At 54.9% G+C, this 27970-nt stretch overlaps 13 protein-coding genes across 13 annotated transcripts; 5 read left to right on the plus strand and 8 right to left on the minus strand.

Annotated features, from left to right (window-relative positions):
- Positions 1–2027: 2027 nt before the first annotated feature.
- Positions 2028–2767, minus strand: G647_07596 (uncharacterized protein; the record flags this gene model as incomplete). Its single annotated transcript, XM_008731910.1, has 3 exons — positions 2028–2561; positions 2618–2671; positions 2738–2767. 3 exons carry the CDS (start codon positions 2765–2767, stop codon positions 2028–2030), a joined length of 618 nt encoding a protein of 205 aa, XP_008730132.1.
- Positions 2768–3351: 584 nt separating this feature from the next.
- Positions 3352–3990, plus strand: G647_07597 (uncharacterized protein; the record flags this gene model as incomplete). The annotated part of the gene is made up of 1 exon (XM_008731911.1): positions 3352–3990. The coding sequence occupies one exon, from the start codon at positions 3352–3354 to the stop codon at positions 3988–3990; it is 639 nt and encodes a 212-aa protein (XP_008730133.1).
- A 747-nt stretch (positions 3991–4737) lies between these two features.
- Positions 4738–6375, minus strand: G647_07598 (uncharacterized protein; the record flags this gene model as incomplete). The annotated part of the gene is made up of 1 exon (XM_008731912.1): positions 4738–6375. One exon carries the CDS (start codon positions 6373–6375, stop codon positions 4738–4740), a length of 1638 nt encoding a protein of 545 aa, XP_008730134.1.
- Positions 6376–6722: 347 nt separating this feature from the next.
- On the minus strand, positions 6723–8067 carry G647_07599 (tRNA pseudouridine(55) synthase; the record flags this gene model as incomplete). Its single annotated transcript, XM_008731913.1, has 2 exons — positions 6723–7951; positions 8028–8067. The coding sequence occupies 2 exons, from the start codon at positions 8065–8067 to the stop codon at positions 6723–6725; spliced, it is 1269 nt and encodes a 422-aa protein (XP_008730135.1).
- Positions 8068–8492: 425 nt separating this feature from the next.
- G647_07600 (uncharacterized protein) lies at positions 8493–10094 on the plus strand (the record flags this gene model as incomplete). Its single annotated transcript, XM_008731914.1, has 1 exon — positions 8493–10094. The coding sequence occupies one exon, from the start codon at positions 8493–8495 to the stop codon at positions 10092–10094; it is 1602 nt and encodes a 533-aa protein (XP_008730136.1).
- Positions 10095–10325: 231 nt separating this feature from the next.
- On the minus strand, positions 10326–11614 carry G647_07601 (uncharacterized protein; the record flags this gene model as incomplete). The annotated part of the gene is made up of 2 exons (XM_008731915.1): positions 10326–10633; positions 10747–11614. The coding sequence occupies 2 exons, from the start codon at positions 11612–11614 to the stop codon at positions 10326–10328; spliced, it is 1176 nt and encodes a 391-aa protein (XP_008730137.1).
- A 638-nt stretch (positions 11615–12252) lies between these two features.
- On the plus strand, positions 12253–12721 carry G647_07602 (uncharacterized protein; the record flags this gene model as incomplete). The annotated part of the gene is made up of 2 exons (XM_008731916.1): positions 12253–12282; positions 12383–12721. 2 exons carry the CDS (start codon positions 12253–12255, stop codon positions 12719–12721), a joined length of 369 nt encoding a protein of 122 aa, XP_008730138.1.
- Positions 12722–13353: 632 nt separating this feature from the next.
- On the minus strand, positions 13354–14538 carry G647_07603 (protein disulfide-isomerase domain; the record flags this gene model as incomplete). The annotated part of the gene is made up of 2 exons (XM_008731917.1): positions 13354–13943; positions 14016–14538. The coding sequence occupies 2 exons, from the start codon at positions 14536–14538 to the stop codon at positions 13354–13356; spliced, it is 1113 nt and encodes a 370-aa protein (XP_008730139.1).
- Positions 14539–15661: 1123 nt separating this feature from the next.
- On the minus strand, positions 15662–19379 carry G647_07604 (uncharacterized protein; the record flags this gene model as incomplete). Its single annotated transcript, XM_008731918.1, has 4 exons — positions 15662–15711; positions 15763–19008; positions 19070–19257; positions 19306–19379. 4 exons carry the CDS (start codon positions 19377–19379, stop codon positions 15662–15664), a joined length of 3558 nt encoding a protein of 1185 aa, XP_008730140.1.
- A 1500-nt stretch (positions 19380–20879) lies between these two features.
- G647_07605 (uncharacterized protein) lies at positions 20880–21523 on the plus strand (the record flags this gene model as incomplete). Its single annotated transcript, XM_008731919.1, has 2 exons — positions 20880–21265; positions 21400–21523. The coding sequence occupies 2 exons, from the start codon at positions 20880–20882 to the stop codon at positions 21521–21523; spliced, it is 510 nt and encodes a 169-aa protein (XP_008730141.1).
- Positions 21524–22237: 714 nt separating this feature from the next.
- G647_07606 (uncharacterized protein) lies at positions 22238–23838 on the minus strand (the record flags this gene model as incomplete). Its single annotated transcript, XM_008731920.1, has 4 exons — positions 22238–22850; positions 22906–23434; positions 23494–23728; positions 23779–23838. The coding sequence occupies 4 exons, from the start codon at positions 23836–23838 to the stop codon at positions 22238–22240; spliced, it is 1437 nt and encodes a 478-aa protein (XP_008730142.1).
- A 534-nt stretch (positions 23839–24372) lies between these two features.
- Positions 24373–26850, plus strand: G647_07607 (uncharacterized protein; the record flags this gene model as incomplete). The annotated part of the gene is made up of 1 exon (XM_008731921.1): positions 24373–26850. The coding sequence occupies one exon, from the start codon at positions 24373–24375 to the stop codon at positions 26848–26850; it is 2478 nt and encodes an 825-aa protein (XP_008730143.1).
- An 80-nt stretch (positions 26851–26930) lies between these two features.
- G647_07608 (uncharacterized protein) lies at positions 26931–27650 on the minus strand (the record flags this gene model as incomplete). The annotated part of the gene is made up of 1 exon (XM_008731922.1): positions 26931–27650. The coding sequence occupies one exon, from the start codon at positions 27648–27650 to the stop codon at positions 26931–26933; it is 720 nt and encodes a 239-aa protein (XP_008730144.1).
- Positions 27651–27970: the final 320 nt, after the last annotated feature.

Here is a 27970-nt window from a genome sequence, read left to right on the forward strand (position 1 = left end):
CCTGGACCCATGACGGGGCCTGAAGACCATTACTGTGCTTTTACACCCCGGGAAAACCTTTGACTGGATAAACGCCTTTGCGAGTGGGATGTTCGAGGGACAGGCGAAGCTATGGCTACGGACGGATGGTCTATTATTCTTGCCCTCACAGGTTCGCTTGCAGCAAGCGGGGAGAGACACGGCGCGCTCTGTTTGAAAGTCCACGACTGTCATGACTACCGGTACCGGGATGCGGGCGGAGATCGTTTTTTGTTCCATGTGCTCTGCTGTCCGCACATTGAGCCTGCCCTATCCCCCATCCTTTTCTTCCAGCGGAAAAAAAAAAGGCGATTGCCAAAATCGACACTTGTTCCGAGTCCTTCGCAAGAGCAGCAGAGCAGCAGCGGCGGCAGCACCTTTATTTTTACCGAATAGCGGTGTCACGAGCTCCGCAGACAGAAGAAAGACCAAAAGTTGAAGATTCGACATTCCAAATTACCAGGTACTTTTTGATTGTGCTCTTCGTTTTTGTGGGGATTTGCTTTTTCTTTCTGCCTTTGCTCTGCTTTGCTTCTGCCTTTCCGTCCTCCGTACAGAGTGCAGTAGAACCCCATGGCCAACGATAGCAGACCCGACGGAACGAAGAGAGCACTACATGGCTAGTATGTAGTATGTCCTCGTCCTCGCGCAGTGCGGACTACGGACCACACAGGACGAGAGTAAAGCGCACTTGTACGGAGTACTGTACTGTAGATGGTACGGAGTACTCGTAGGCTAATGAGCGAGCCACGGAGCCTGACCTGCCTGCCTTCCCTGGCCTCGACGTCTCTTTGAATTGTGCCGGGAAGGGGATTGACCGAGTCCGTTCGTGACAGTGCAGTACAGTGTAGTACAGTACAGTACGGAGTACAGTATGAGTACCTACTTATAGGTACCTAGGTAGGTAGGTAGGTAAGTAGGTAGAAGAGAATAAGGTAAGGTACTCCGTATCACGCCTACTTGTACCTAGGTAGGTATACTAAATGTACACATTGAGACAGCGAGGACGTAGGTACCTCGGTAGGTAGGCAAAGAGTGCAATACGTAGAATAGAATAGTCTTTGTACTGTCTACCGTGCACTGTCGTGGACTGTGTACAGGATATTTCTTCAGAAGACAGCCGATCAAGATGCTACTATATGAAAATGCGACACTTCGACACCTTGTGACAACTAGCTCCGCCTACTCGTACAGTACTTGTACTTGTACTCACGCAGGAACGAGTGCCTTGACGTGGAGTACGTAGTACCCATCTTTGTCTTGTACAGTTCTGTGTACGGAGTGCCTGAAGTGCCTGGTTAGTTTTGTCTCAGACGCCTTACGGAGATACTGTACTCGAATCGTGACGCACTATGGCGTTCTGCAAAGGTACAGTAGAAGCGTGAAACTAGAGTGTCCCTCCCGACGTACACAGTACCATCGGCGTATCATTTTTGTGTCTAGACGATCTTCATAATCTGGTCTGAAGCACTACCAGTACGAGAGCACAGCAACCTATTCATTTCGTGGATGGTAGGGAAGCATGGCTGAGATACACGACATCCTACTGTAGTGGACATACGGCGTCCTGGAGGAACTGTACGCCAAGCAGCACACTTCTGTATCTTGTGGTCAATTTGGTCTTCTTTGATAACGTCTTAAGGTCTGTCTGTACGCTCCATGCTAGCTGTGCCGCTTTTGCGCCAATCAAACCCGGTTCCAACGCGCAGAACAAAATACAAACCCAACCCAAACCAACAGCCCTGGGACATGAAAACCGAAGAAAAAGACAAACGACCTCTGTTTCTGTCGGACCTGCAGTTGGACATGGGTGCCCCTCTTCACCATCCCAACTGTGTCTGGTAGAACGGTGGGCGGTTTCCACACCTTTCTCTCCAGCATCGTCTGCCAAGTGGAGCGTCCGTCAGATTCGTAACAGTGGAGTGCTGCTTTGTAGAGTTGTCACACCGGACTTGTCTAGATCAGAGCATCCACCGCAACAGCCAGACTCGCCATTGCACTTCCTTCTCCTAACAAGCGCAACCATCCCTCTCCTGATCCAGATTGATATTGATTGGATCTGAAAAGTCGCCACCATACTCCTCGCTTTCTTCCTGCGCGAGGGCATTTCTGGCAATCACCTCAAACGCTTGCTCCACATTGATGCTTTCCTTGGCACTGGTCTCAAAATACGGCATCTGCCCCCGACTCTGACAATACTGCTGCGCTCGCTTCTGGCTGACCATCCTCCGATCCTCGCCCATGTCGATCTTGTTGCCCAGCACTACGAACGGAAAACTCTCCGGGTCGCGCGGGCTGGCTTGGATGAGGAATTCATCACGCCAGCTGTCTAGGGTTTCGAAGGACTTTGTGCTGTTCACGTCGTAGACCAGCACGCAGCAGTCTGCGCCACGGTAGAAGGCCACGCCGAGCGATTGGAAGCGCTCCTGGCCGGCGGTGTCCCAGAGTTGGAGGGTCACGATGCGGTCATCGACAGTCACTTCTTTGGTCAGGAAGTCGGCGCCAATCGTGGCTTTGTAGGAGGTGGAGAATTTCTTGTTCACCTGGGAGGGACGTTAGGACGGTGGGCTCTATGGAGTGTGAGTGAGGCTGCTCGTACATATTGGTTCATCAAGCTGGTCTTGCCGACGCCGCTGTCGCCTAGGATGATCACCTGCGCAGCCCAGTTGTTAGCTGTATGGCGATTGCGATAAAGCTACGATTGGTGGTCAATTCGCACCTTCAGTAACACCTTCTTCCTCGACGCCATGGCTGGTGTAGTCTGTTCTTCTCCTCTTTCGCTGTCGAGCGGATGTTGCGAGATGCTCTTACAGGTGACACTCCCTTGCCTTCAGCTCGATTAGCCTGCGGCAGCGAGACTGGTGGAGTCTGTCCGGGAAGAGGTCACGCGCAGTGTGAAGCTTGTCAGAACAAATACAAGAACAGCAGACGGTGGCGATGGTTGATTGGCAAGTGAAACCAAGTGGCTTGCTCTCTGAGTACTGGGGCGTGGAACGGCAAGCTTGCCAGTCGTGCTGTTTGATGGGTGATAGATCTTGCGACACAGGATGCATCACCACAGACGTCAATCGAGTCAAGCCACTTTCCCGCTTCAGCCTCACCAACGATCGGGATGTCGGCAGGCAGCGGCCGACGGCAGAAGGAAGGTGAGCCGGGAGCCGGGTTTTGGCGCCTTGCTTGTTTGGGAGGCTTGTCCACATGTTCTCAAAGAGTCCAACACCCTCTGTACATGTTTCACGTTTTACCTTCGGCGGCGCACCTCGTCTGGGACGATTTTTATTTGCATGGAAAGCGTGGTACCACTGAAATGCAGATGACCAGTCTAGACCAGGCATGGCGACATGGAGAGAACAATACCTCGCTGCCTTGCAAGCCCGAGATCAGGTAGAGAAAGCCAACCTTGACCTCTACGACTACTGCACAAAATTGGCAGACGAGAGAGCCGAATTAGAAAAGAAGGTCAGATTGGCAGAGAGGTCCTCCACGTCAGAAGATCCTCCTGCTGTGCCTGAACCGGTGACGACCCCAGGATGGGGCATAAGAAGAGTCACTTCGCCAGCCACACGGCCTGAGTCGCCGAATTCAAGCGCCACGCAGCTGGTACAGTTAAGACAGGACTTGTCGAAAGCCCAAAGTGAGCGCGCAGACCTGCAGACGCGGCTGGACACCGCACTCCGCGACCTAGAGTCATTAAAAAGCAAAACCAAGGTGGACAACAAACGCATCACGCAACTCAGCGCTTCTGTCAACCAATTGACAATCAAAGTCCGTGACAGAGAGGAAGAACTCCGCGGCAAAGCGAAACTGATAGAGAATGTTCAAGACGAGAACGTCACACTGAACCTTCAGCTCAACATGGCGGAAGCGCAATCTGCAAAGCTGAAGAGGGAGAACCAAGAATTGGTGGATCGCTGGATGGCCCGCATGGGGAAAGAGGCCGACAGGATGAATGAGGAGGGCAGATTTGGCTGAGATGGCAGTGCGAAATGCTTGAAGCGCGTCTCGCATTTAGTGCCGCCGTGCCCGGTCAGAGTAAAGAGGCTGGATATTTCGTTCTTCATCTTCGACGGGCCACAGTGGTTGGGACGCTCCTGTTGCCGCTTGTCCGTCCCGTGCAAAGCCAATCAAGCCGGCGTTACCTGCCTCGCAGAATCGTCAGCAAAGCAGTCGACGCTCAATCTGTCAAGAAAAGCAAAATGAAGCACGTCCCCTGGCAGGTTAATGCCAGCAGCCGCGCCTGAATCGATGCCACGCACTCTTAACACATATCCGTAAGTCGACCATGAGCCCTAACCATACCCATCTCTACTATATAACAGGACTAACAATGCAGTCATGTTAGGCCTATATAGATTCAGGTGTATACTCAGCAGAGAGCGAAGCGTGTCGCATCGCATGCTAGAAAGTGGCAAATGTTGGCTTTGAACTCGTGTCAATGTCGGACTGCTAAAACCAGAGTCTGGAATGTCATTTCTATCCTAAAAGCCACAGAATGCTGCTGCCCCAGTACGGAGGTCTACAATAGGAGTGGCAACGCCGTGCGCTGTGCAGTCTCATCACTCATCCCATCACCTTCGCAATGCTGTTCACAAAAGTCCCAAAGCCCAGCACGAGTCATCAAAGATTCGATCAGCCGTCCGTACTACATCTTGTCGTCCTTAGTCACCTATCCGTTTCACCGTCAAGTCTGTTGGCGCCAGATTTTGTAGCGATCAGCACCTAACACTTCTCCCTTCCAGCGAGCCCCTCCATAAAAGCCTGTAACTCCCTGGAATCCTTGTGCTGATGATACCATTTGCCTGGATCATCGGTCCAGCTGACCATGGAACTCCACCGCTCCTTCTCCACCACCCGCAGCACGTTGATCGGGTCGTTGACATTCGCGGCCTTGATCTGGTGCGTCGGACTGCGGAACGGTTTGAGCGACACAATCTGACACCCTTCCTTCAGGTCGAGGAAGACGTATTTCAACTTGTCATTCAGCTCCGAGGTAAAAGCTTGGTTGTTGATCAGGATGACGTCGGCACGCTTCAGGACTTCGCGGATCTGTTTGTTCTCCAGGAAATCACCGTGCACGAGGTGGATGGCGCCAGGTTTGATACCCCAGAGACGGCACCGAGCCGGGAACTCTGCGGCCTGGAGTTGGGCAAGCGTGTCGCAATTCTTCATCACTTCGCAGCCCCATGATTCGCACCCTGTTTCCAATGCGGCTTGGAGGACGCAGTTGCCGACGCCGGAGCCGAGGTCGATGAAAACTTGATCGGACTTGAGGTTGGCCTCCTTGAATATCTGACTCAGGAACTTGGGCAGGAGTTCGCCGTACACATTGTCCGAGAAGCCTTCGTATTGTCGCACGAGGTTGACCCGAGGCGACACCGTCCGAGCGTAGATCTGATTCTTGATGATGTGTTCCACCAATTTGAGATCGACCCGGCGCATCTGATCCAGTTTCTGGGCGATTGTGCCGTCCTTGCGCTTCTCCGCCACCAAAGCGTTGAACTTGTTGACCAAGTCGATGTACTTTGACTGAGCTCCCTGAGCGTTCGGGCGGCCTTTGAAACCCAGGAGAGCCTGATGGCGCAACTGCTGTACGATTCCGGAGCCGTACTCTTCGCTCGTGACCTTTTCGGCGGATGCGCTATCGAGATAGTATTCCGCCACGATTTTCATGTTCGCTTCGATCTCGTCCAACGGTTTGAAATCGGACTGATCATTGGGCCTAACCAACTGGTATCTTTCCGTCTGCAGTGAAGTAGGGTATTGTAGCTCGATAGTAGGGCACTCCTCCTCGTGTGTATTCAAGATTGTGAAAAAGGCCGCGTATTGGTCGTGGCCGTGCTCGACGAGACTGTTGTTCGCAATGTCGTAGGCGTGCACCATGTGGAAACCGCCATCCTCCTCTTGAGAAAATGCCTGCACATCTCTGACTTTGCGGTTCTGGTCGATACTGTCCGTGCCGTCGAGGCGGATGCGCTTCCGAGGCTGGGTGGCGTCGTCGTCAGTGTCCTCGTCGGAACTGGTCAACCTGGGCGTTGAGACGGCGGGAGAGGCTCGCTTATTCTGGTTCCGTCGCGCGTTCTTGATGCGCTCGATGGGCTCCCCGCTGCCCTGCCGTGACCGCACCGAGACGGGCGTACTTGATTTTCGAGGGATACTCGCGGTGCGGGAATGGCCGTTGCTGAGCCCCTTCTGCGAGGCCGACGTCGGCCTAGCGGAGCCTGCGGAGGGCGAGGATCGAGCGATTGGTTTGGGCGTCGAGGCAACCGTCACAATCTTGGTAGCGATCTTGAGGGGAGCCTTTTTGGCCTTCATGGCAGAGAACGACAAGGGTCGCCCTTCGGTAGGCAGAGATCCCATGATGAAGTGAGGGTGCGGCTGATAAAAACAACGTAGTCCAAATGCGTCAAGAAAAGAATGTATTATAGATTACGTTGACATGGTACGAGGCAAATAGCAAAGTGAAGATGAAATCCAGCCGCACTGCCTCTGCCTGTGGCACGAGACAAGTGGAGATGGAAGCGAGGGAAAAGAATGCGGAAGAGGCGAGCGAGCACTACTGGGTACTCCGTACTGGGTACTGTTAGTGAGGCGCCACGGCGTCCACGGTACCTTGCATTATGGCTCCTTGGCCTGCGTCATGCATGGCTCGTCAACTGAGTGGAATCGTGGGTGACTGTGATACAAAAGTACCTCGTACAGAGGCATCAAGACTCCGGGGACGAGCTGTTCCGCCTCGACTGTTTTGCATCATTCCACGACCTCTTGCGACCACCTCCTCTCCATCCACCGCCATGGTTCGACCGCTTGTGGCGATAGTCCCTGTCCGACCGATCACGATCGTCAATTCTATTCTGGGCCGAAGGCGGCGGGTGCGTCTCAACCCATTCCTCAAGCACCTTCGAGATTTTGGGCCCCCAGGTATCCTCTCCGGCTCCCAAGTCCTCCCACGTGAGTGCAGGCACAAATCCTTCTGGAGTGGGTTCAATGTTGGTGAATTGCCCTTGCTTGCTGCGGACCAAGGCCGCCATCGTCCCGTACGAGCCACAAGCAGTTCCAAGGTCGTAGGCGAATGAGCGAACATAGAAGCCACTACTGACGGTCAGGCGTATGCGGGCCGCCGGTGCATTTGCCGGCTGTTCCTCGAGTGTCCCAATGTCGTGAGTGTGCATTGCCGCCTTCTTGTCAGGAGGGAGATTGTTGGAATCCCGGAACTCTTTGTACCTCTCACTTGGAGGAGTCCGTGGCCTAGTAGGTTCTGCATCTTGACCCAGTAGCTTTTTGGTCGACTCTGCTCCGGCGATGAGCTTCTGCGCAACAGCCTTTTCCTCGTCGGTTGCTTGCTCAGCGGGCCATCTGTAATCATGCTCGCCAGGGGCATAGTAGTCAAGGAGCGTACACTCGGAGATCTCGATATCCCGGCTTTCCAGTTGTCGGGGCAGTTCCTTGCCACTTCTCGCATACTCGTACAGCTTCATACCTTGGACCTTGATAGCACTGTAAATGGGCGGAATCTGCTTCATCTTGCCTTTGAACTGAGTCAGCTTGTCTTCGACAACCTCTCGGGTGATGTTCTCGGTCGAAGCCTCCGCTACAACTTTGCCCATGATGTCGTACGTGTCGGTGTTTTTGCCAAAGAGAACCACCGTCTCGTAGGTCTTCTTACAGCCCAGAAAGTCGGGGAGAGATTTGGAGCCTCGGCCAATTCCGACGATCAAGACTCCTGTTGCCAAAGGGTCCAGGGTGCCGCCGTGACCCATCTTGAAGATCTGATCATCGCTCGTTCTTTTCCGACGTTTGGGCTGGTGACGCTCTTGCTCTTCTCTGGCTTTCTTGGTCTGCTCAAGTAATGGCGCAAACGTCTTAGACTCTGCAAACTTATGCTGGAGCTCGCGAAGAACCTGGGCCGAAGAGACGCTGGGCGGTTTGCTGACAGCTAAATGGACGACAGAAAGCCAGTTAGGGATCGGACGCGCAAACGGGAAATGTCTCGGGAGAGGAATCGGCCTCACCGAAGACGCCTTCGAGGAGTTTCCCCGATGGCTGTGCCATCCTGATAATCAAAGATGGCCTCATACACCAGTAGGATACGACAAATAGCTGCAGTCGGATGTAGGGACCCAGTTACGCGCACCTGGTACAGTTAAAGGAAGATGGAAAGACTCGAGCATCATAATGCGGCGGAGTAACGTCACGTGACCCGAAGATGCTTGCCTGTAGGCGCGACTTGTCTGCCTTCATCATCGTCCAGCCTCTCGTCTTATTACTCTGGCAGAATGACTCTGGTGTATTTCTTCTACGACTCACCCAAGCCCACGCCGTCACCATCTGTGGTTGACATAGAATTCTTTTCACGCTTACTTGGCACCGACAATCCCACATGAGCCCAGGGCATTGATGAGCATTTGCCCTGACGACGATAGTGAGCGCCATCTGCCAGGCCGCAGCATGAGCCTGCCACTTTTCTGCCTTCGGAAATGGGCACTCTGCCGGAAGAACGTGTTCTAAAACCTCTCGATCCTCCCCCGGACGATGTCAACGAATGGCCAGACTTTGCGCTACGAGAAGCAAAGATCTTCTACCAGGGCAAAGGCCGATATGCAGATCTGCTCCAGGCTTCGGACGAGACACCCTTGTGCGTTGTAGGCGAATTAATGCCATTAGACGACGAGCAGGAGCATCTAGCTTTAACAGAAGATCCCACACACGCAAGAATAAAGATAGACAATGTTACAAATTACAGTTTTGGACAAGATGACAACGGCAAGCCAGTCATCTGGGCTGCGGGAAAAGCAGGCTGGTACGAGATATCGCCCTCCGACCGCTACCTGAGTCACTATAACGATACGGTCGAAGCTATCGACCTCTTCTACTTTATGGTGGATCAGCACAAGAAGCTGCCACGGAAGCAACAGCGGTTCGGCTTCAAGATAGATCCCTTTCTCGCAGATTACCAGAAGCACACCGACTACAGGATTGACGACGACGACGAAGCCATGGAGACGATCCACAAGCACCACCGGTTTCTGCTCAGGCAGATGATAGAGGAGCGAGAAGAGATTGACTGGTCCCAAACATATCTTTGGAAGCACTTGGCCGAAACATATGCCGACGAGCTGGAAGAATTAAAAGTCACCCTAGCGCGTCTGAATCAGGCAGACCAACGTCTGGAGGAGTCGTCCGAGTCGTCCGAGTCATCATCAACGTCAACGTCATCGTCATCGTCGTCTGGAGAAGAGGAAGAGGGAGAGTCAGAGGAGCAGCATGCATTGCGGATCGATGCAACCAAAACATCAGATGACTCCGACGAAGACTCTAGTGAAGACGAATCCGCAGACGCTTCCGAAACAGCCAGCAGTGGTTTAGGGGACGACAAACCTGAGCCGATTGACTGGACCAGACCGATCTGGGACATGCTCAACATACTCCGTAAATCTGCCAACTTCAACATGCGTCACTGCGGCATCGACCAAGCCGCCTCAGAACTCGAAAAACTCCCCACGTTTCAAGGTAGCCATTCAGACGCAGTGGCGGCCTTCGAACGCTCAGCAGGACCGCTGCTGAAACTTATGAACGAGGCCAAATTGCGCAAGAAATTCAATTGGTCCACCCGGAGAATCTACGACGAATTGGAAGCCACGCTCGCGGACGAGGTGGCCGAGGAGACGATCAAGACGCCGGGTAAACCGGGGAACAGAGAGAAACAACGACATCGGATGAAGTCCGTGCTGCGGCCCAGTGGGGCCAGCAAGTCACACAAACGTGCTAGAGGCACGGTGGATGAGGATGAAGACGAAGAGATGGAGGACGTGGCGGTCTCGTCCCCCGTCGCTCGACGTCAAGGTGCTGCTGCGCTTTCCGCGAGGGTCAGGGAAGCCACGCTGGACTCGGAGGCGAGTCGCGAAGACAGTCCGAGTCGACAGCTCAACGGGCATTTCGACCCGTATGCATTGCCGGAGTTGCCGCCTGGGCCAGAGGCGCAAGAAATGCTCGACCTGGTGGCCCAAGAGGCCAAGCGAGTCGGTCGGCAGAACCAGACGGGCCATCTTAAGGAGTTCCTGGGCCAGTGGGTGGTCTAGTGTGTTATACTCGGAGCGTTGACGATGGCGTTGGGGACTGGACGGCCGAGTCCGAGATTCAAGATCCTGGCATGAAGGAAGGGAGGAAGGATGCATCTGTATGATTATGATACCCCCATGTGCTTTGATAGCGGTTTCGCCCTCTTGTCTGTGTGCTAGAAGAAGCAGAGGCGGAACCAATACTCCGTATATCTTCATCACTTCCATCCAATTCTCTCGCTGGGGATGGGCTCACCGGGCGGCCGACCTCCTGCTCTTGCCCGGTCTCTTCGCTTTCACCTTGCCTCCTTTTCCTTTCATCCTCGCCGCCGAGAAGCCACGCATGTCCGAACTGCTAGCGGCGTCACCGCTCTTCGAATGCCGCTTCTTGCCTCCAAATCCGTACTTTTGATCGCGCTTCTGCCTCTTCGCATTGAAACCGGGTCCCCGTTCGCGACCGGAGCGGTCCTTCGCGCCGGCCTTCTCGACGTCGACCGTCTGGAAGAGATCGTCGTCCACATTCCCCTCGGCGACTTTCCCGGTGTCGGCACCTCTCCGTTCTATGTCGTCACGTTAGCTAACAGCCAGTCACACATTCCCGCTAACTGCGCCATGCAGGGACACAATGCAACATTGGGGCAAGGGAAGGGAAGGGAAAGGGGTTCCAACGCACTCCTCTTCAACTCCTTGATCCTGTCCAGCGTGGTTTTCTTCTCCTTGGCCCGTTCCTGCTCTTTGGCGACTTGCACGGCCTTGCCGAACTTGCGGGCGTCGCGCAACTTCCGCGCCTCCTCCGCGGCCTTCTTGCCCGCTGCCTCGTCGTACATCTTCTGCTTGACCCGTCCCATGTGCTCGTCCGTTTTGACCATCTCGGCGAAATAGTCGGCCGGTCGGGAGAAGGGGATACCTTCGGACTCGAGGAGATCGCGGGCCGAGAGCACCGCCGTGCGGGCGATGCGGTAGAACTCGAGTTCGCGGGTCAGATCGTCGTTGGGGTCGGGTATGGATTCGCTCGCGGGTCCCAGGGAGGAGATGAGGGAATTATGGTGGTGGAAGGGTGTGGTTTTCGGATTCTTCACGACGGCGATGCGGGTCCTCGAGGCGACCAGCGCGGGACCGTTGTTGATGGTCATCTTTTGGTAGGGGATTGCGTCTTCGAGGTCGGAGTCGCCGAGGTCTGATACAGGGACGTCGGATTCGTCTTCTGCTTCAGACGCGGAGGCGGCCGCGTCGGCGGATTGGACAGGTTGTGGGATTGTGGTGCTGGCTTTGTCGTCCACAGCCGCATTCTCGTCTCCGTCAAAGTCGGCGAAGTCGTCCTTCTCTGTTGATGCGGCAGGCTGGTGCGTCTCCTCTGCCGTGTGTGATGCCTGTTCGTTGTTCTCTATCATATCGTCTTCGTTCTCAGCTCGCTGTGGAGTGTCTAGTTTCTGCCTCTTCCGTTTCTCGGCCGCTTTCACTTGTGCTTTTCTTTTCTCGGCCTGGTAGTCACGGCCCTGATGTGCGTCTAGCGCCGCGAGCAATTTGCTTTTCTTCGCCATCTTGCTGGATTCTGTCTCCAGCCGGCCGTGGTGGAGGGGTAGCCTTCTGTAGAAGGGAGAGGATATCTATCAATCGACCGCTTTTCGATCCTAAAAAAGTTGAAGAGTCGGGGAAAATTTCAGGTTGGAGTTTCCTCCGCAAAGAAGCTCGACGCCGATTGGCGGAGTGGCAGCGAAGGATTGTACGTCGGATCATACGAGCTGTGGATGCAGGGCTTGACTCGAGCCGCCAGCCTTGCCGCCAGCCTTGCCGCGGAGCGAATTATGAGGACTCTGCACGGAGTACTCGGTACTCATTCTCCGCACTCTCACTTGCAATTCAGCAACTCAGCAACTCCGTCACCCTCAATCCCTATCTCAAGCGTCTCTGCACAGGTGCAAAACAGCTTGATCTGGCTGGCCAGGCGACATGCATCTCAAGTGAAGAATCCGTGCGCCGTTATTTTCTTGGGGTTCTCACATTCCTTCTCCGCAACGAGTACGACGGGAGTACCAGTACCAGTGCCCGTATCATACGGTGGACGCGTTCTAGCCACGGTTGCCGACTGCCTCGCGCATCCGCATATACCAATACAAATACACCAACAAGACCGGTCAATAAAACAAACTATAATCATGGTAAGTCTAAGTCACAGACAATGTACCAATTTCAACAACAGACGTCCCCGGTGTGGGAGCGTCAGTGTCGCGACCATCCTCTCTTTTCCCCCTTCCACCTACGCAGTAGTAATTAGAGACGAGACGATGCCTAACGGGACATAATTCCAGTCGACACCTACCCCGCCACCCCTTCCCGGCGGATTCAACACCAGCCCGGCCCTCTCGGCGCATCACGCCAACACCACGCACGTCCCACCGCCGCCGCCGCCGGCGTCGTCAGAGACAGGCCAAGAAGCCACGACGAAGCTCGCCGAGGCGATTGACGACTTTCTGGGCGACTTGGAGAAGAAATTCAAGGGTATCAGTGACGAGATCCTCACCAAGCTGGACGATATGGCGGAGCGGTGTGATCGGTTGGAGCAGGAGATGTTGGTGAGAGAGACGAGCAGTCATGCGCTGGAGGGCGTCGGGTCCAAGGGCCCGGGCAGTCAGGCTGGGTCGGGGTGAGGTCCCGCTGCTGGGTGGATGGGGTGCTTGAGAGAGAGTCAAAAGTCCCGTCATTCGGCTAGGAGGATCTTCGCGTGGTGTCGTATGTGCGTGTGCGTGTGCGTTATCTAGTGGTGGCGTTCACCTTCGAGGAACTCGGCTTCGCTCGCTCGAAAGACAACGAAGCTCCCTACACATCATCGCGGCGGTGATTGTACAGCACAGCAGGGGAAGAATGAGGCCGCAGTCTGGGAGACACATGCTCACGATTAGGCAGCCGTCTGGCCAAATCGAGGCAGATGGAGAGGAAAGGAGGGGTGAGCAGAGACTCGGCCTCTGACAAAGGCAGATAAAAGGGGGGGTGGCGAGAGCAGCACAAACCTTAACATGTGTAGTCAAGCCGATATCAGCTCTACATTCGACTTGCAGAGAGCTACAGGGAAAGGGGAAGAGGACACCCGCACGAAGTACAAAGTACGATACCAGCAAGGCGAGGGGCACAGTGAACATGACAAGATCTTTGGAACTCATGATGATACCTGATACCTACCTACTTAAGCCAATGTGCAGAATTCAGTACCAGCAGAGTAACTCCTTCCTTCCCGCCAGGCCTTTTTTGGCGCCAAATCTCGGTTGCTCGTAGCCATCGTAGCTTACAATTCGCTCTTCTCCTCAGGCTCCTTGACCAAGAACTTGGCAAGGATGTTGCTTCTCTTCTGCAAGTCGTCGATCTTTTCTGGCGCGAGACCGCCCTTCTTCAATATACCAGCCAGTCGGGTCTGCTCCTTCATGGCGTACTCGGGGTTTCCCGTCAACTTGGACACCGCACGGAGGTAGTAGTCGACGGATGAGTTCTTGAGATCCTTGGCCAGGTTTTTGATCTCGGCCGCTAGATTCTCCGCGTCCTTGAGACCGTTCGCGGTGACGTACTTTGAGAGAAGCGAGTCGATGACCTCGATCGTCCCGGCTTGCGAGTTCAACGTCCCGCCGGGCGCTCTGAACGTGCCGGCCTTGGAGTTGACGAATTCGACGAGGGCCTCTTCGCTTCTCGCCCCGCTGTACGATTCCGCCTCCTTGGAGCCCTTGGGGAAGAACTTGATGGTCGGGTAGCCGGTGATGCCTTGGTCCTGGGCCGTGGCCTTTGCGTTCTCTGCTTCGGCATCGACCTTGGCGATCAGGACGCCGGGCTCGCTGGCGAAATCGGCGGCGACCTTCTCCCATGTAGGAGCGAGGGATTTGCAGTCTGAAATCGGTCGAGGAGATAGGTTAGCACACGTGTCGCCCATTCTACATGTGTGGGGGAAATTCAACTTACGACCACACCACGGGGCGGTGAATGCGACGAGCACGTCCTTGTCGCCGCCGATCTCGGTCTTGAAGCTCGAGTCCGTCAACATCTCCACGTGGCTCGGCGCCTTCTTGGGGCCCTTCGCCTTCACGCCACTCTTCTCGCTCACGAATGCCGTCAGACTCTCCAGGTCCCGGCCGCCATTGTAGTCTTCCGGCTCGGACCCGGGCTTGCCGTCAAACCACTTCAGCGTCGGAAATCCCTGCACACCAAATCTCTTGCCTAGGTCTTTGTGCTTGTCGGCGTCGACATTCGCAATCGTGACTTTGTTGCCCGAGGCCGCGAACGCGGTGGCCAGTTCTTCATAGACGGGAGCGAGATTCTTGCAGTGGCCACACCACGGGGCGAAGAACTCGACCAGGGCGGGCTTGCCCGACTCGAAGACGACTGTGTCAAAGTTGGATGGGATCAGGTTGACCACATCAGAGGCGGAGGCGAGGAGGGGCAGCGTGAGGGTTACGAACGGGAGGAACGAGCGTAGTTGCACCATGGTGGCGCTCAGTTGCGTATGTTGGGGGAGCTGGGCGCCCTCAAGAACTTCGACTGAGTGTCTCGGTATGTAGTAGGGGGGAATGGGCAAGTTCAACAGGGACGAGATGAAGTGAGAGTGAACTGAAGTGAAGTCAATAGTCAATCACTACTCAGATATATTCTTTGGTGGCGCCGCTTTTGTTGCCCTGACACAATCACCAGCATGTGGATTTCCAAGCAAAAGGCCCTGAAATGTATGATCGACGCCGAGGACAAGGACAAGGACACCTTGCCTCAACCGCACGGCCTCATACGCGGGAATTATGCAGATTAAGCATTCTATTGTACGGAGTACCTCATAATTTATTCTACTTCACTGGCAGCATGCCTGGTATTTTCTACCACATACGAGTTGTGCCTGGACGACTGTTCAACCTGCTCGAACTCGATTATGCAACGTCGTGCGGACGCCACAAGCGCTGGAGACAATGAATGTTCGCCTGGATGTCGCAACACACAATGACAACGGTCACCGCGACCGCTTCCGCTTGATCGACTAGATGTCAATGATCTGTGGAAGCATGGCATTAACAACAGAAAAGAATTAGGTTGACTCCTCACATCCAGCCATCTTGGAAGGCGAGTCGAAATGTCCCGGCGGCCTTCTTCTATCTCGACCACGGTCGCTGTCAAAACGAATGTCGTAACTTCACCTGTTCTCGGAGCGAGTCCTCCTTGGACCTAAGCCACCTCGAACTCTACTCTTGCACTGGCATACTTTTGCTGGGGACGGAATCACTGAAACTCTGGATGTCCCTGTCATTGCTCACGCTATAGCACGCGCATGTGTACCAACAAATGTAGCAGGACTTTCAGCGAAGGAGTAGATCAACCAGGTCAGAAACCACATGTTCCCTGGTACAGACATTAATTTAGGGCTATGTAGAACAACTGTGCTCCTTCATAAAAGGCTGGACTCCAAATTTGAGACTCTGTAGGTCGTTCAAGTTATCAAGAGCATTCCAACACCTTCATCGCCATCGCTTGTTGCTCGTCGCGCAGTAAAACCCCGAGCTATGCAAAAGTTCATCAGCCATTGGGGTCAGCGGTGCGTCTCCTGGACCGGATCCCGTTACTTGCCCTCATCTGGCCCCGTATAACTGGAGGTACGCAGAATGGGCGTCAACAAGCACTGCCAGAGTTGGTCAGTATGGATCGGAACGGGATAGCGAAGACAACTCACTTTGCAGCACTTGTTGCTGGAACTGCTTGCTTTCACACGCACACTGTATACACCTGCCATCTTTCAAGTCAAGTATGACGCTCCACGCCATCTCCTCCCGTTCGTAATCAGGCAAGGTTGGTCGCTTGAAGTCGCCCAGGTGATATTTGCGGCTGGCACTTTTCATATTGCTTTCTGTCGCGGGCTGTGAAAAGATCAGGTATCCTTGGTCATCGATCCTCATAAAGCGCCGTTTCCACAAGAACGACTCTGGAAATTGTACATTGACATCGCCGATGTCGACTACATGGAGCAACGAATCTGCTATCGAGTTCTCTCGGGTCAGCTCCTGGTAATCCTGACTTGGCTGAGATTGGTGGGACTCGGCCTTCGCAGGCGAGTGGTTTTTGTTGCGCGAGCTGGTGAGATTCGACATCCGCTTCATTAGCCTGCTGGTCATTGATGTTCTTGTCTTGTCGTCGCCTATGGATGCGGTATCACTGGTGGACATAGGGCCGTGCCGCTTGTAGTTGCTCGACTTGGAGATCTTGCTCTGGTTCGAATCGGAGCGAGGAAGGTTCGTGTGAGAGTTTGATCGATGTGAAGAAAAGGAAAATCGGCCTCGGTCAGATTTCGTGGGGCTCTTAACCCTGGGTTGATTGGCAGCCAGGCTCTGATCAGACGCCTGGTCGTGCTTCTCATGTTCGACAATCAAGGGACTCTTGTAGAGATTCAAAGGAGCGTGGTAGTTGGAACTGGGGGCGAGAGGAGGATGCTTGCTGTTTTGATCCCGCACAATCCGTGCTGTCACGGAGATAGTCTCGCCCTTCTGGGACGATCTATGCGTATCAACTGACGGGCGTCGCAGTTCTCTTCCAGCGGCCGACGAATGAGGGTCATACTGAGGCCCTGTTGTCGGTAAGGCTTTTGGAGGTGAATTATCAGTCGACGCGTTCGGGGTCTGTTGTTGGTTCGAAAGAAACGACGAGCGCTTCATGAAAGCTGAAAAAGCCGAAGTCCCGGCACTGGTCTCGCGAATCGTCTGACGCGGAGGGCTTGCGTCCTTTGTTCTCAGCACTTCTAAGGCTTTGATGCGTTTGGAAATGCCGGTGCCGAGTGTTGCCTTCTTCGTTAGAGGGGCTGAAATGGGCTCTGCGGGTAATGGCGGCCACTGTGGCAGGGCCGTTGACACGCTCCGTACGCTTCCGCTCGCGGATCTGCCGCGCTCAGGTGTGGTTGCGGCGCTGCGTCGGGTTGTTGAGTGGCTGGTAGTGGGAGGCTTGTTGACAACCTCGCGAAGACGATCAGAGCTTCCCTTGGACATGATCGGAGTCACTGGTGAACGCGCAACAGATATTGGCTTAGCTTCGTGGACCGTGGCAGTATGTATTTCGTCGATCAACGAGTCATCTTCGGAAAGGTCTGATGTTGAAGCATTGCTGTTTCGCAGTAGCTTAAGAGGCTCTGGTGGCTCGAGGCGCCTTGACTTCCTAGGTGAGGAGCGCTGTGCTGACGATGTGACCGCGGGAGGTGAGCGCTGAGCCTCCAAGCTCGGTTGAGGTCTGATCTCGACGACACAAGTGTCTGGTTCCTTGTCCGGTACTGCTTCCAAATAGGCCAGAGCTACCTTTACGTCAGCATGAGGGTCGTCTTCGGTCTCGATCGCAGCAATAGACGTGGTTGAACTGCTTGACGGTCTTATACAGGCAGATTCTGTACTCTCCGCGCTGGTCTTCTCGTCCTCGGCCGAGGCTTTCGGTGTGAGTGATGAGCTGGTCGCCGAAGACAGCGACCGGCGGGTATGAGGAGTGTCGTCGTGTTCACTAACAGAAGAGGCCTTGGTAGACGGTTCTTCAGAGATGTTCGTCATAATCGTGGGTGATGTCGTGTAAGAGGATTGTGTCAATTTCGACTCCTCATCAAGATTCGAGAGCTGCTCCTGGCTAGGTATCGATGATAAACGACTACTCGAGGTGTTCGCGCTTAGACTGGACTCGGACGCATTCTGGCCGTGTACATCTGACGGTGTTGAGGATAGCGCCGAAGCTCTTTGGGCTAAAAGCATATTCCTCTTCCTCAATTGCAGAGCCTTCATCAATCGGACCTTCTCTGGGGTTGCCGTGAATGCATCTCCAGTGACGGATGCTGGCCGTATTACGGCAGAACGACTATCACCGGGGCTATAGGGTGCCTGCAGAAAAGATGGCGATGGAAGGGGAGGAGCGCCGGTGGTCGAATGGCTCGACGTTGCAAATCGCCCTGGGACACTCCGTGTTGATTGCTGCGAGCCAGGTCTAAGCCCCAGACTGACCAGAGACTTGTTGTTAACGCGAATCGAGGTTGGCAAATTAGCCACCGGCCGTATCCCCGTGCTACTGTCGGTTGTTCCAGATGTTTTAGGACGTCCAGTGGGTTCAACATGTGGGCGCGGGCCTAGCTTCTTCTTCTTTGGCTTCGCCGTTGCATAGGACGTCACATTACTGCTCCATAGGCTAATACTGTCCGACTCAGCGGCTGAAAGATGACGAGTGTGAGGGCGAGGGGTAGTCTGGCTGGAGGAATCCGCTGCTGTTGAGGCTGTGGCCCCCAAGAGGATATTGCTCGTGGTGTCGAAGTCTGGAGCTGCGGGTGGCGCTCCCTCGCTGGTCGAGGGCGGCGTCGGCTCGGGCGTCGCCGGGAGCGATTTATCTGTGATGATCGAAGGCAGTGGTGAAGGTAAGGGTGAGGCGGACAATTTGGGCGACGCAAGCAAACTGTCCTTTCGTGGAGGATGCAGGTTCTTCTCCTGCGATGAGTCCGCATTGCTGCTGGGAGTGCCAGTGAGAGCAGACGCTGCAGCAGCCGCTTCCTCCTTCCTTTTCGCCAGCAGAGCTTTAGCAAGCACGGCGCTGGCGGGCAATTCATCGAGTTCGCGCCTTCCGAAAGCCGTAGTCGTGATCGGTGTCTGTTGCAGAGGCGTCTCGTCTGGCTGAGGCGTTAGAAAGTCGAGCGCGAGGCGATTCTGTCCCTGTGGTTTCTCTTTCTCGTCCTCTTCTTCATTGTCCTCCTCCGCCAGAATAGTGACGTCCTCAGCATCTTCGGAGATCTCGTTCAGCCTGCGCCGCCGCAAGGAAGAGCTAGACGAGGTCAAGGATACAGCAGAGGGGAGCAGCATCGTGGACAGGCCCAATGCGGACTCAGTCAGCTCGGAGGCCGCGGCGAAGGAAAAGACGGTGTCATGCGGTGTGAAGGTCTCCAGGACAGATTGAAACTGCACGGTGAGCCGCACTGCAGCAGGTGAGGCAGATCAGTCAACCAGTCTTTATCCAGAATTCACGCGTCCACACACCTTGCAGCAGTCGCGATGTCCCGTCCGGCACATATTTGAGAACGACCTTTTTGCGCCGATACTGCACGAGTCCGTACAGCGGTGATTTCTCTCCATAGTTCTGGATCAAGGCTCGCACTTCGGGCACTCCCCCAGTCCCCTTGCTCAGCAACTCCACGGTGTCGCGATTGACATACTTGAGCAGGAACCTGGACCACGTGAGCATTCAAAGCATCAAGCATCACGAAGGCACATACCATCCTCCTGCATCCGCCTGCGCAGCTTGGAGCGCTTCGGCGACTGCAGCTCCATCAAGGCCATTCAGCGACATTTCTTAGCCCTCATTGGAGAGGCTCAACTTTGCGCGCCTGTTCCCAACCCGCGTTCGTGCTATGTACGGCGTCGCCAGAGGTGATGCAAAGTGAGAGACGTAGAAGCACACCAGGTGAGAGCACTCGCAGCAGGGCCCCGAGATCAATCACTTCCCACCATCGACAGCAACTGGCAGGAACAGCAGCCTCGACACCCCGGGACTGTCAGGATGCACCTTCGAGGGGAGCCCACATGCAGGATGCAGGACATTTTTACGAATGGGGCACAGCGCGGAACTCTATGGGCGGGTCAAGCACTGTCAGGGGTGCTGGACCAAGCCCATTTCGGGGGCCAGCGCATGGATAGCACGCCGTGCACGCTCGCAGTCCGTGGTCGATGTGCTTCATGAGCGTGACGGTGGAGTGGCCTTGACGCTGAAACCCCCGAAGACAACGTGCGATGCGGACGTTTCATTCGCCCATCACGCCATCTCCGTGGGCCAATTTCCCGACCCCTGTTGCCAGCCTGCGGCTAAGAGCGAAGGGGACAGACACCATTCCTCTTCTGCAGGGTTGAATTTCCTCCTCCCACGTAAAATAAGCGAGAGCGTGTCCGAAGCTCGATGCCGCCGATGCGTCAAAGACGGCTGAACACGAAGCTGTTGTCGATCTCTGATTCCTTCGACGCCTCCGGTCTCTCAGCTTTTCGGAGCAAGTCCCGATCTCCCTCGGCTGCACAAGTCATGCGGCACTCGGAGTACTGGGTAGCAGCTGGGGTGTGTGAGGATGCGCAACAGCTTCTGAAACATGCCTTGTGGCCGTGATAAACGAGTCTTGATCTACTTATGCTCGGTCTACGGAGTTACGGAGTACATAATGGTTCATGCATTCTGCCGCGCTCGTGCATGAACAGGACCTTTTTGGATAGGCAAATCCGGCTTCTCTTGGACATGTGCCACGGTTGACAGCGTCGCCCGTTGCGTTCCCGCTGCTGTGCTGCGACAGTGTGCTTGCTCATGTCACGCGCACACGGCTACGAGGTATAGTCCTCCAGCCGAATCACCATTGTTCTACCATCCATGAACTATTGACACGCCGTTGCTTGCTCGGTCCGCAAACGAGAAACGTTTCATCAGACGGCGGGCGGGATGACACCATTAAATGTCCGCGTCCTCCACATCCACAATGGTGACTTCCTCGACAAAGTTGTCGACTCTATGGAGTCCTGGAGCAGGTTTGGACCACAGTACTGAGTAGCTACCGATACGGACGGAATACTGCGAAATAGCATTTGACCCGTTCCGCGAGATGAACGCCAGGCCACGTGAGTTGAAACCTGACATGCTCGGGTGCGGCCGACGCATGGTTTGAACGCCAATGACGTCGATCAATGGTCCTGTATCAACCTAGGTACTCTACTCGGAGCAGAAGCAGCTCACTGTCTGCAACCACCTCGAGAGAAGAGTGAGGACATTGCCGTTTCACGCACCAACGTCTCCTCCGTGATAGAACTTCCCACCATGACCTCCCTGCCACCCATCTCAACCCTCCCATCACTGGATACCGAAGAGCGAGCTCGAATCCTCGACCTGCTCTTCGAACCATGTACCCAACTCCACACGTTATCCGTCAGCCTGCTGCACGAACAAAAGTTCTCATCGTACAGCGACCTCGTCGACGCCGTAGGCAAGCAATTACAGGATCTCCGCCAGTCTGACCTGGAAAGCGATCGCAAATGGCTCGAGGCCATCTTATCCGCCCACCCCAGGCTAGGCGAAAAGAAAGTCGACAGCGAACAATCCCGCCAGGAGCAAGCACAGCTCAACCAAGGCGGATCCGACGAGGCAGACAAGTTGGCAGACCTGAACGCAAAGTATGAAGACAAGTTTCCCGGCTTGAGATACGTGTACGTACCAAGATGAGTTGAGTTGAGTTGCCTTGCCTTGCCTTGCCTTGCCGCCCCCTCCCGTTACACGGCCTACTTCAAACAGATCAACCGGATAAGCCTCACTCTCCTAACATGTCATCTTTGTCATACAGAGTCTTCGTCAACGGCAGGAGTCGGCCCGTCATCATGGATGACATGCAGAGGCGAATAGATCGGGGAGATATCCAGCTGGAGAAACAGGAAGCCATCCAGGTAGGTTTCGGTAATTCCCATTGATTTCTAAAAAGCCTGGTACATACTGTACCACAAAAAATCCAGGCGAAAAGGCCCGTCCCCGTCCCCATCGACACGGGGCCCGAAACCCTCCTGCTGCTTCGAGTAATGATATGGTATGGTATGGTACTGTGTACTGACTGCTCTCTTTTCTCTTCGAATAAAGGCAATGGTCGACATCGCGAAGGACCGAGCGAAGAAATTGGCCGGATGAGTATGGCCCGACGTGGTTCTGGTTAGGCGTCTGTACGAGTGTTCCGTACGCGGTACAAGAACTGCGGGAATGACTAGGTACCTACTCTTATGCATGTATGTGCGTTACCGGTGACCGCACCGCCGATATTCTCGAGAAACAAATCCTTCCGCTTCATTGCAGTCTCGTGAAAGTGCAAGTCCGTTCCATTCTATTTCATTGCCACGGGATCTCACCATCGGGGCATGATTGCGCTGTGGTGGAAGAACATGATAACACTTGAAATGGCATAGCATCAATATGGACATCCTATCTGACCACAGCTCGACACTAACAGACCGTTGGTATTCTTCTAAACCGAGTCTAGCAGGCATGACCTTCGCCCGACCCTGGCAACGCAATATCATCGCACTACTGTCTTCAGTCGCGACGGTGTAGTCCGACGCAGACCATCGCACCCACAGATACTCGACTCGTTTTCGCAGGGGTGAAGCCACCCTCTCCACTCCGTAGCTAAAGCCCGGCTACTTCTCAAAGGTATACCTCATCCACTCGCCTATGGCCTTCAAACTCTCCCACCGGACACTCTCGTCACTGTCGCCCATCAGCTCCAACAACCTCGCCTTCAGGCCTAACTTCTCCAGCGCCGTCCTCTGCTCTGGCACTTGCTTCACCAGGTTGCCCACATCATTACTCGCGATTGCCAACACTTTCTTGTCGTTGTCCCAGGGCTTTGACAAGATTTCGGCGAGTTTCTTGGGGAGTTCGCCGTTCTTGTCCTCGAGGATCCTCCGCGCGTTCTCGCGCCAGAACGTTGGGTTGCGGTGAGGTGGCGACCAGCGTAAATGCCCAGATTGCACTTCGTCAGCGTACTCGTCAAAGGTGGTCTGGTTCTTGGTGTATTCTTCCAGTATCGACTTGAGAGCTTCGAGGTCTTCAAGGAGGTCTGGGTCGGTGAGATGGCGGCCGCTCAGGTTGGAAAGCAGGGCCGGAAGTCTAGCCGTGGTAGCGGTGGCAATGAGAGTCTCCTTGTTCGTCGACAACAGGTTGGTCAGGGTCGCCAATAGGAGTCGGGTGGTCTTCTCCTTTGGTGACATCCGGAGGAGCTGGGTGTACAGGGGCACGATCTCCTGGTCCCTGGGTAAACATTAGCCCGGGCTCTCACTTTCGCCCTCCTTCCTCGGTCACTCACTGTTCGAGCCCTTCGCCCACCAGTTCGCCCTCAAAGCTCAGCTGCCAAATCACCAGTAAAACGTGGTACATCAGCTGGAGGGCGACACCGCCGCCAAATCTGGTGTCACCGCTTCGAATGCTGGCATTGCCACTCCATAGCGTAGAATCATTGTCCTTCGCTGCTCCCGCTGCTTTGCGAAGGATGTCGAATAATGGGTCGACCGTATCGGCTCTCTGCTCCCAGAAAATCTCTTTTGATCGCGTGGTTCGGAGCAGTTGCGACATGTGCTGGACTCCAATATCCTGTAGACCACCGTCTTGGTTCTTAACCAGTTTCGCCAGATACGAGTAGAGCTGAGGAAGGGCTTCGTCGTCTCTCGAGGCTGGGCGTGAGGTGGTCGTTATGGAAATAGCAATGAGGTTGACCAGAAACGTAGCGGAAAGCAATGGTATGGGGTCTTGAGGCTCGCTGCCCTGGCTCAGGAACGACAAGAACGATTCATAAGGGTTTGGATGCCTTAGGATGGCTGCTGCGAGCTCTGGGGCATCTAATTCAGGTCAGCTATATTCCTGGCGCCTGGTGCGCGCAAGTGGTGGGCGGGTATACCATTGATAAGGTCTGTAGCCAGCACGAGGATGTACTGGATGATATCACTGCGTTTCGAGGCTTTGTCGAGCACGCTGCCACCATCCGAGCCGCCTACGAGCAGGTTGCTGTAGCTGTTGACATCCTTCTCGATGGTCTGTTTCCGCTGCTCTTTCCTGACCTTGTCAACGGATCGTATCCTCTTTAGCTGGTCCTCTGTAAGGTTTCCCGCTCGCACGGCGCCGTCCCAAGGTATCTGCGACGCTATTAGACGGTACAGCCAGGTAGAGGCACCTCGGAACTTACTGGACGGGCTCTGATGTTGCTCTGCAGGGAAGCGAGATATGCTGGCGGACTCAATGACATCGTGTCCGGGTGTATGTCAATCAGTTTGAGAGTATGTCGAGTCCAAGGTCAAGCAAGCAAAGCCATGAACTGTGCTGGTGCAAGCAATGTATTTGACGGTGTGAGTTACGAGAAATAGGCGTCACAATAGTTACTGGAGCTGCATCATAATCTTTGGTGAAGCTGTGATGGGAGAAGCTTCCCACCATCTGCAGGACAAGGCAGTCAGTTCGGAGACAAGTGACAGAGCAGCTTTAAGCTGACTAGCCGAGCCAGAGGCTTGACGTCGGCGGGACAAGCGCCTGGTGCGCCTGGTGCGCCCGCCTTGCCCCATTCGTGTCCTGTCCGCGCAGCCCGACAATTTGTCCTCAAGGAGAACGCGTCAACATTCGTAGGACAATCGCCCATTCCGACAGTCCAGACTTCCGCTGCCATGCTACATATTGCGCCCTCTGCCCTCTTGAGGCCGGTACCGGACTACCTGTCGAGGTCATCACGGGGTTGATATCACCTCCGAAAGCTTTTAAGAGCAGACTCTCCAGTGACTTTACAACCATGGCGGCCAAACCGAGATCAGGGTGGAATTTCCTGCAGCAGGCGGTCGCCTCTGTTGAGTCCCGCTTAGACGACATATTGGCCGAAGACGGCGAACGCCCGAAAAGGACGAACACACCTCCCCACACCAAGAAGCCGTCCTCAGATCTCTCACGGAGCAACAGCAATGCATCCGGCTCGAACGACCGACTGCAAGAGCGTCTCGCTCGGGCGATGGCCAAGAAGAGCGCAAGTCGAACCGAAAGTCCGGTGCCTCCTCAAGATGAATCGTCGAGCCCTATTTCTAGAGCAGCAGATCTCACTACGGCCGCAGATGATGCGGAAGCCGTGACAAACACATCCCACTTGACCGGACAGGATGCCAAAGACAAGGTTGACGACGGCAGTCAGGTCATCGCTGACGAAGAGGCCCCGCAAGAGGAAGAAACCACTGTTTTGCTGGAAAATGCAAGAGCCGTCCCAGTAAGTGCACTACAGTCACACGGCGATACGTCACGAGCTTCTACAGACGCTTTGCGAGACAGCCGAACGACTTCAAATAGGCCGTCGCAAGATATACCAAGGCCGAGTGTAGACAGCCAGACACGACAGAGTGCAGCGGAGATCCTGGAGGCACAAGCAGAAATGAACGTCTATCTTGAGCGCATAGATGCATTGAGGAGAGACCTGCAAACGTTGGTTGACAGCGTCTCCGAGTCTGCACGGAAGAACGCCGACACTGCAAAACAGGCCGCTTATTCCGCCGAGCCTGGGAGTCTGGAGCAGAAGATCTCCCAGAAGGATGAGAAGATAGCTCTTCTAATTGAGGAAGGTACCCGATGGTCCAAGACCGAAATGGAGCTTCGGAGTACGATCAAGAAAATCCGAGCACAGGCAACCGCCAGCGCCAAAGAACAGGAGACATCCAAAATCCGCGCAGAAAAGGCTGAACAGGCGTTCAGAGCAATGGAAGATCGGGCCAAAAGAGCGGAAGCTGCAAATAAGCGCGTGGAGCAGAATCTGGCACTGAGCTCAGCCACGACGAAAGACCTTGAGGCCGTGAGGAAAGAGCGAGACTCGTTGAACGCTACCCTGGCGGACATGAAGGCCCAGCTATCGAAGGCCAATGCAAGAGCGGAAGCAGCTGAGAACAAAGCACAATCCGACCAGCTGGACAAGGAGAGGAAACGGGTAGCAGAACTACGGGATGACCTGACCAGTGCCAAAGTCGAGCGACAAATCTCTGAAGAGAAATTGCGTCAAGAGATCAAGGAGCTTCAGGCAGCCTTGGAAAGAGAGAAAGGGCAAGCACGCGCCATGGAGTCTGAAATGCTCAGCGAGCAGGCGGCTCTCGAAAGCAAACTCGAATCATTCCGAATTCGGGCTGAAGAAGCATCCTCGGCGGATACAGGTCACACACAAGCCAAGCTACTTCGGCAGATTGAGACGCTACAAAACCAATATGCCGCGGCGAGTCAGAACTGGCAAGGCATTGAGACCTCGCTCCTGGGTAGGATCGCCAACCTTGAAAAGGAACGTGATGAAGTCGTTTCGAGGGATGCAGAATTGCGGAAGAAATCGCGAGACACTACGCTCAAGCTCAAGAATGCGGAAAGAGAGCTGGACAGCCTACGGAACAAGTATGCTGACATGGACAAATCATTGGCGGATGCCAATGAAGAAGTACAACGGTTGCAGAAGAAGACGACCCAGCTTGAACAGGACCTCACGGAGGCCCTGAAAGATCTCGAGACGCAGAAGCAGGCTGCGGAGCGGGAACTGCTACGCAGGATCGACGAGGAGAAAGCAAAGTGGACGGCAAACCTCCATATTCCACGCACGGAATCTCCTGCGGCATCATTGCGTAAGAACTCGGGTCTAGGATTTGACATGGGTCATCTGATGAGCCCGGTTCAATTCGAGCGGGCCACGAGTCGACGCTCCTCCATTATGCACAATACGTTCGACTCGAACACCCCGCCTCGTCAACAATCCACTACTTCTTTCCGCGGTTTGGCAAACGGATCGACTGTTGAGACACCCTCAGTTGTGACGTCCATGGACCATGACGAATACTTTGCCAATGTACCGCCCACCCCGCTGACGACAAGCCACCACTCTCAAAGGGGCGTCGTCAACGATCTGATATCCACTTCGACTGTGGGTGCGGGTCCTTCGGTACAGCTTGTCGAACGCATGTCGGCCAACGTACGGCGCCTGGAAAGCGAGAAAGCTGCGTCCAAGGATGAGCTTGCCCGCCTTACCACCCAACGCGACGAGGCACGGCAGGAAGTGGTAAGCTTGATGCGCGAAGCCGAGGAAAAGCGCCGGATCGAGGAGCGGCTGAGGGCCTTGGAGAAGGAGCACGCCAGTTTGAGCCAGCGGCACCAGACTACGCTGGAGCTGTTAGGCGAGAAGAGCGAGCAGGTGGAGGAGCTCAAGGCCGACATCCTCGACGTGAAGCAGATGTATCGGCAATTGGCGGATACCATGAAATAAAACGAGCGCTCACCAGCCGGATATGTCTTCAATCATCAATACCAGCTCGCTTGTGCTCATTGAGTTTTCGTGTGAGTTGGTCATGTGAAGAAGTCGATGCCCTCCCTCTCGGCCGCCTTGACAATATACGATCGCACCCTGGCATCCGGCGCACAGTCGATCGCCAGTCTGCCGTCAACGTCTTTCTTGTCAGTCTCCGCACCAGCCTTTAGCAATTCGACCGCGACATCACCGTTTCCCTCACTGACGGCGTGATGCAGTGCGGTCAAGCCATCCATATCCGTAGCATTGATCGGTGATTTGTTCTCTAGTAATAACTTGACAATAGGCACGTTGCCAGCGGCCGCAGCACGATGAAGGGCCAATTGTCCTCTCTTATCCTTCACTCTCGCGCTGGCACCATGCTTTAGCAACGTTCTGCAAACCTCGAGGTTGTTTTTCGACACGGCTAGGTGTAGCGGGGTCACGCCCGAGTTCGTCGGCATTTTGGGATCGGCATCTTTGGAGAGCAGCAGTTCGATGATGGGGAGGCCGGAGTTGTCTTTTAGTGACGACGCAATTGCGAGGGGTGTCCAGCCTGAGCCATCCTGTGCGTCGGGCTCGAAGGAGCGAGTGGAGCTGAGGAGTTTGACCACGTCGAGGTGTGCGAAGGCGCAGGCCCAGTGGACGGGCAGTCGCTCGTCTTGATCGTGCAGGTTTGCGAGTTTGGGGTTTGCCCGGAGGAGTGATTCGACAACTAGGAGCCTGCCCTCGCGAGCCGCCTCGTGTATTGCGTACTTGCCCTCTGCCGACTCCGCCATGGCGAGCAACGATGAGTGAGGGTGTTTCGCAGGCAGAGGGGTGAAGGACGAGGGCGTTAGTGACTGTCGCGTCATGCCCGACTCGCCGACTTACTTTGTCCGGACGCGGCCTAGTGCGGGCAGAAGGCGGCGGCGGCGGCTGAGTAAATCCGATCCGACGAGGCTGCCTATCTTTTTAGCCGATTGCCTGGATCGAGACAAGCCCGTAAATCCCACGCCGAAGCTGAAAACGTGAATGTATCTGTCATTGGCCTCCACCTCACCTGGGTGTCCACGGCTTGACTAGTCGACATTGTCCTCTCGCTTAGGCTTCGTCGCAG

The sequence above is a fragment of the Cladophialophora carrionii genome (assembly GCF_000365165.1).
Source record: "Cladophialophora carrionii CBS 160.54 unplaced genomic scaffold supercont1.6, whole genome shotgun sequence".
Lineage (NCBI taxonomy): Eukaryota > Fungi > Ascomycota > Eurotiomycetes > Chaetothyriales > Herpotrichiellaceae > Cladophialophora > Cladophialophora carrionii.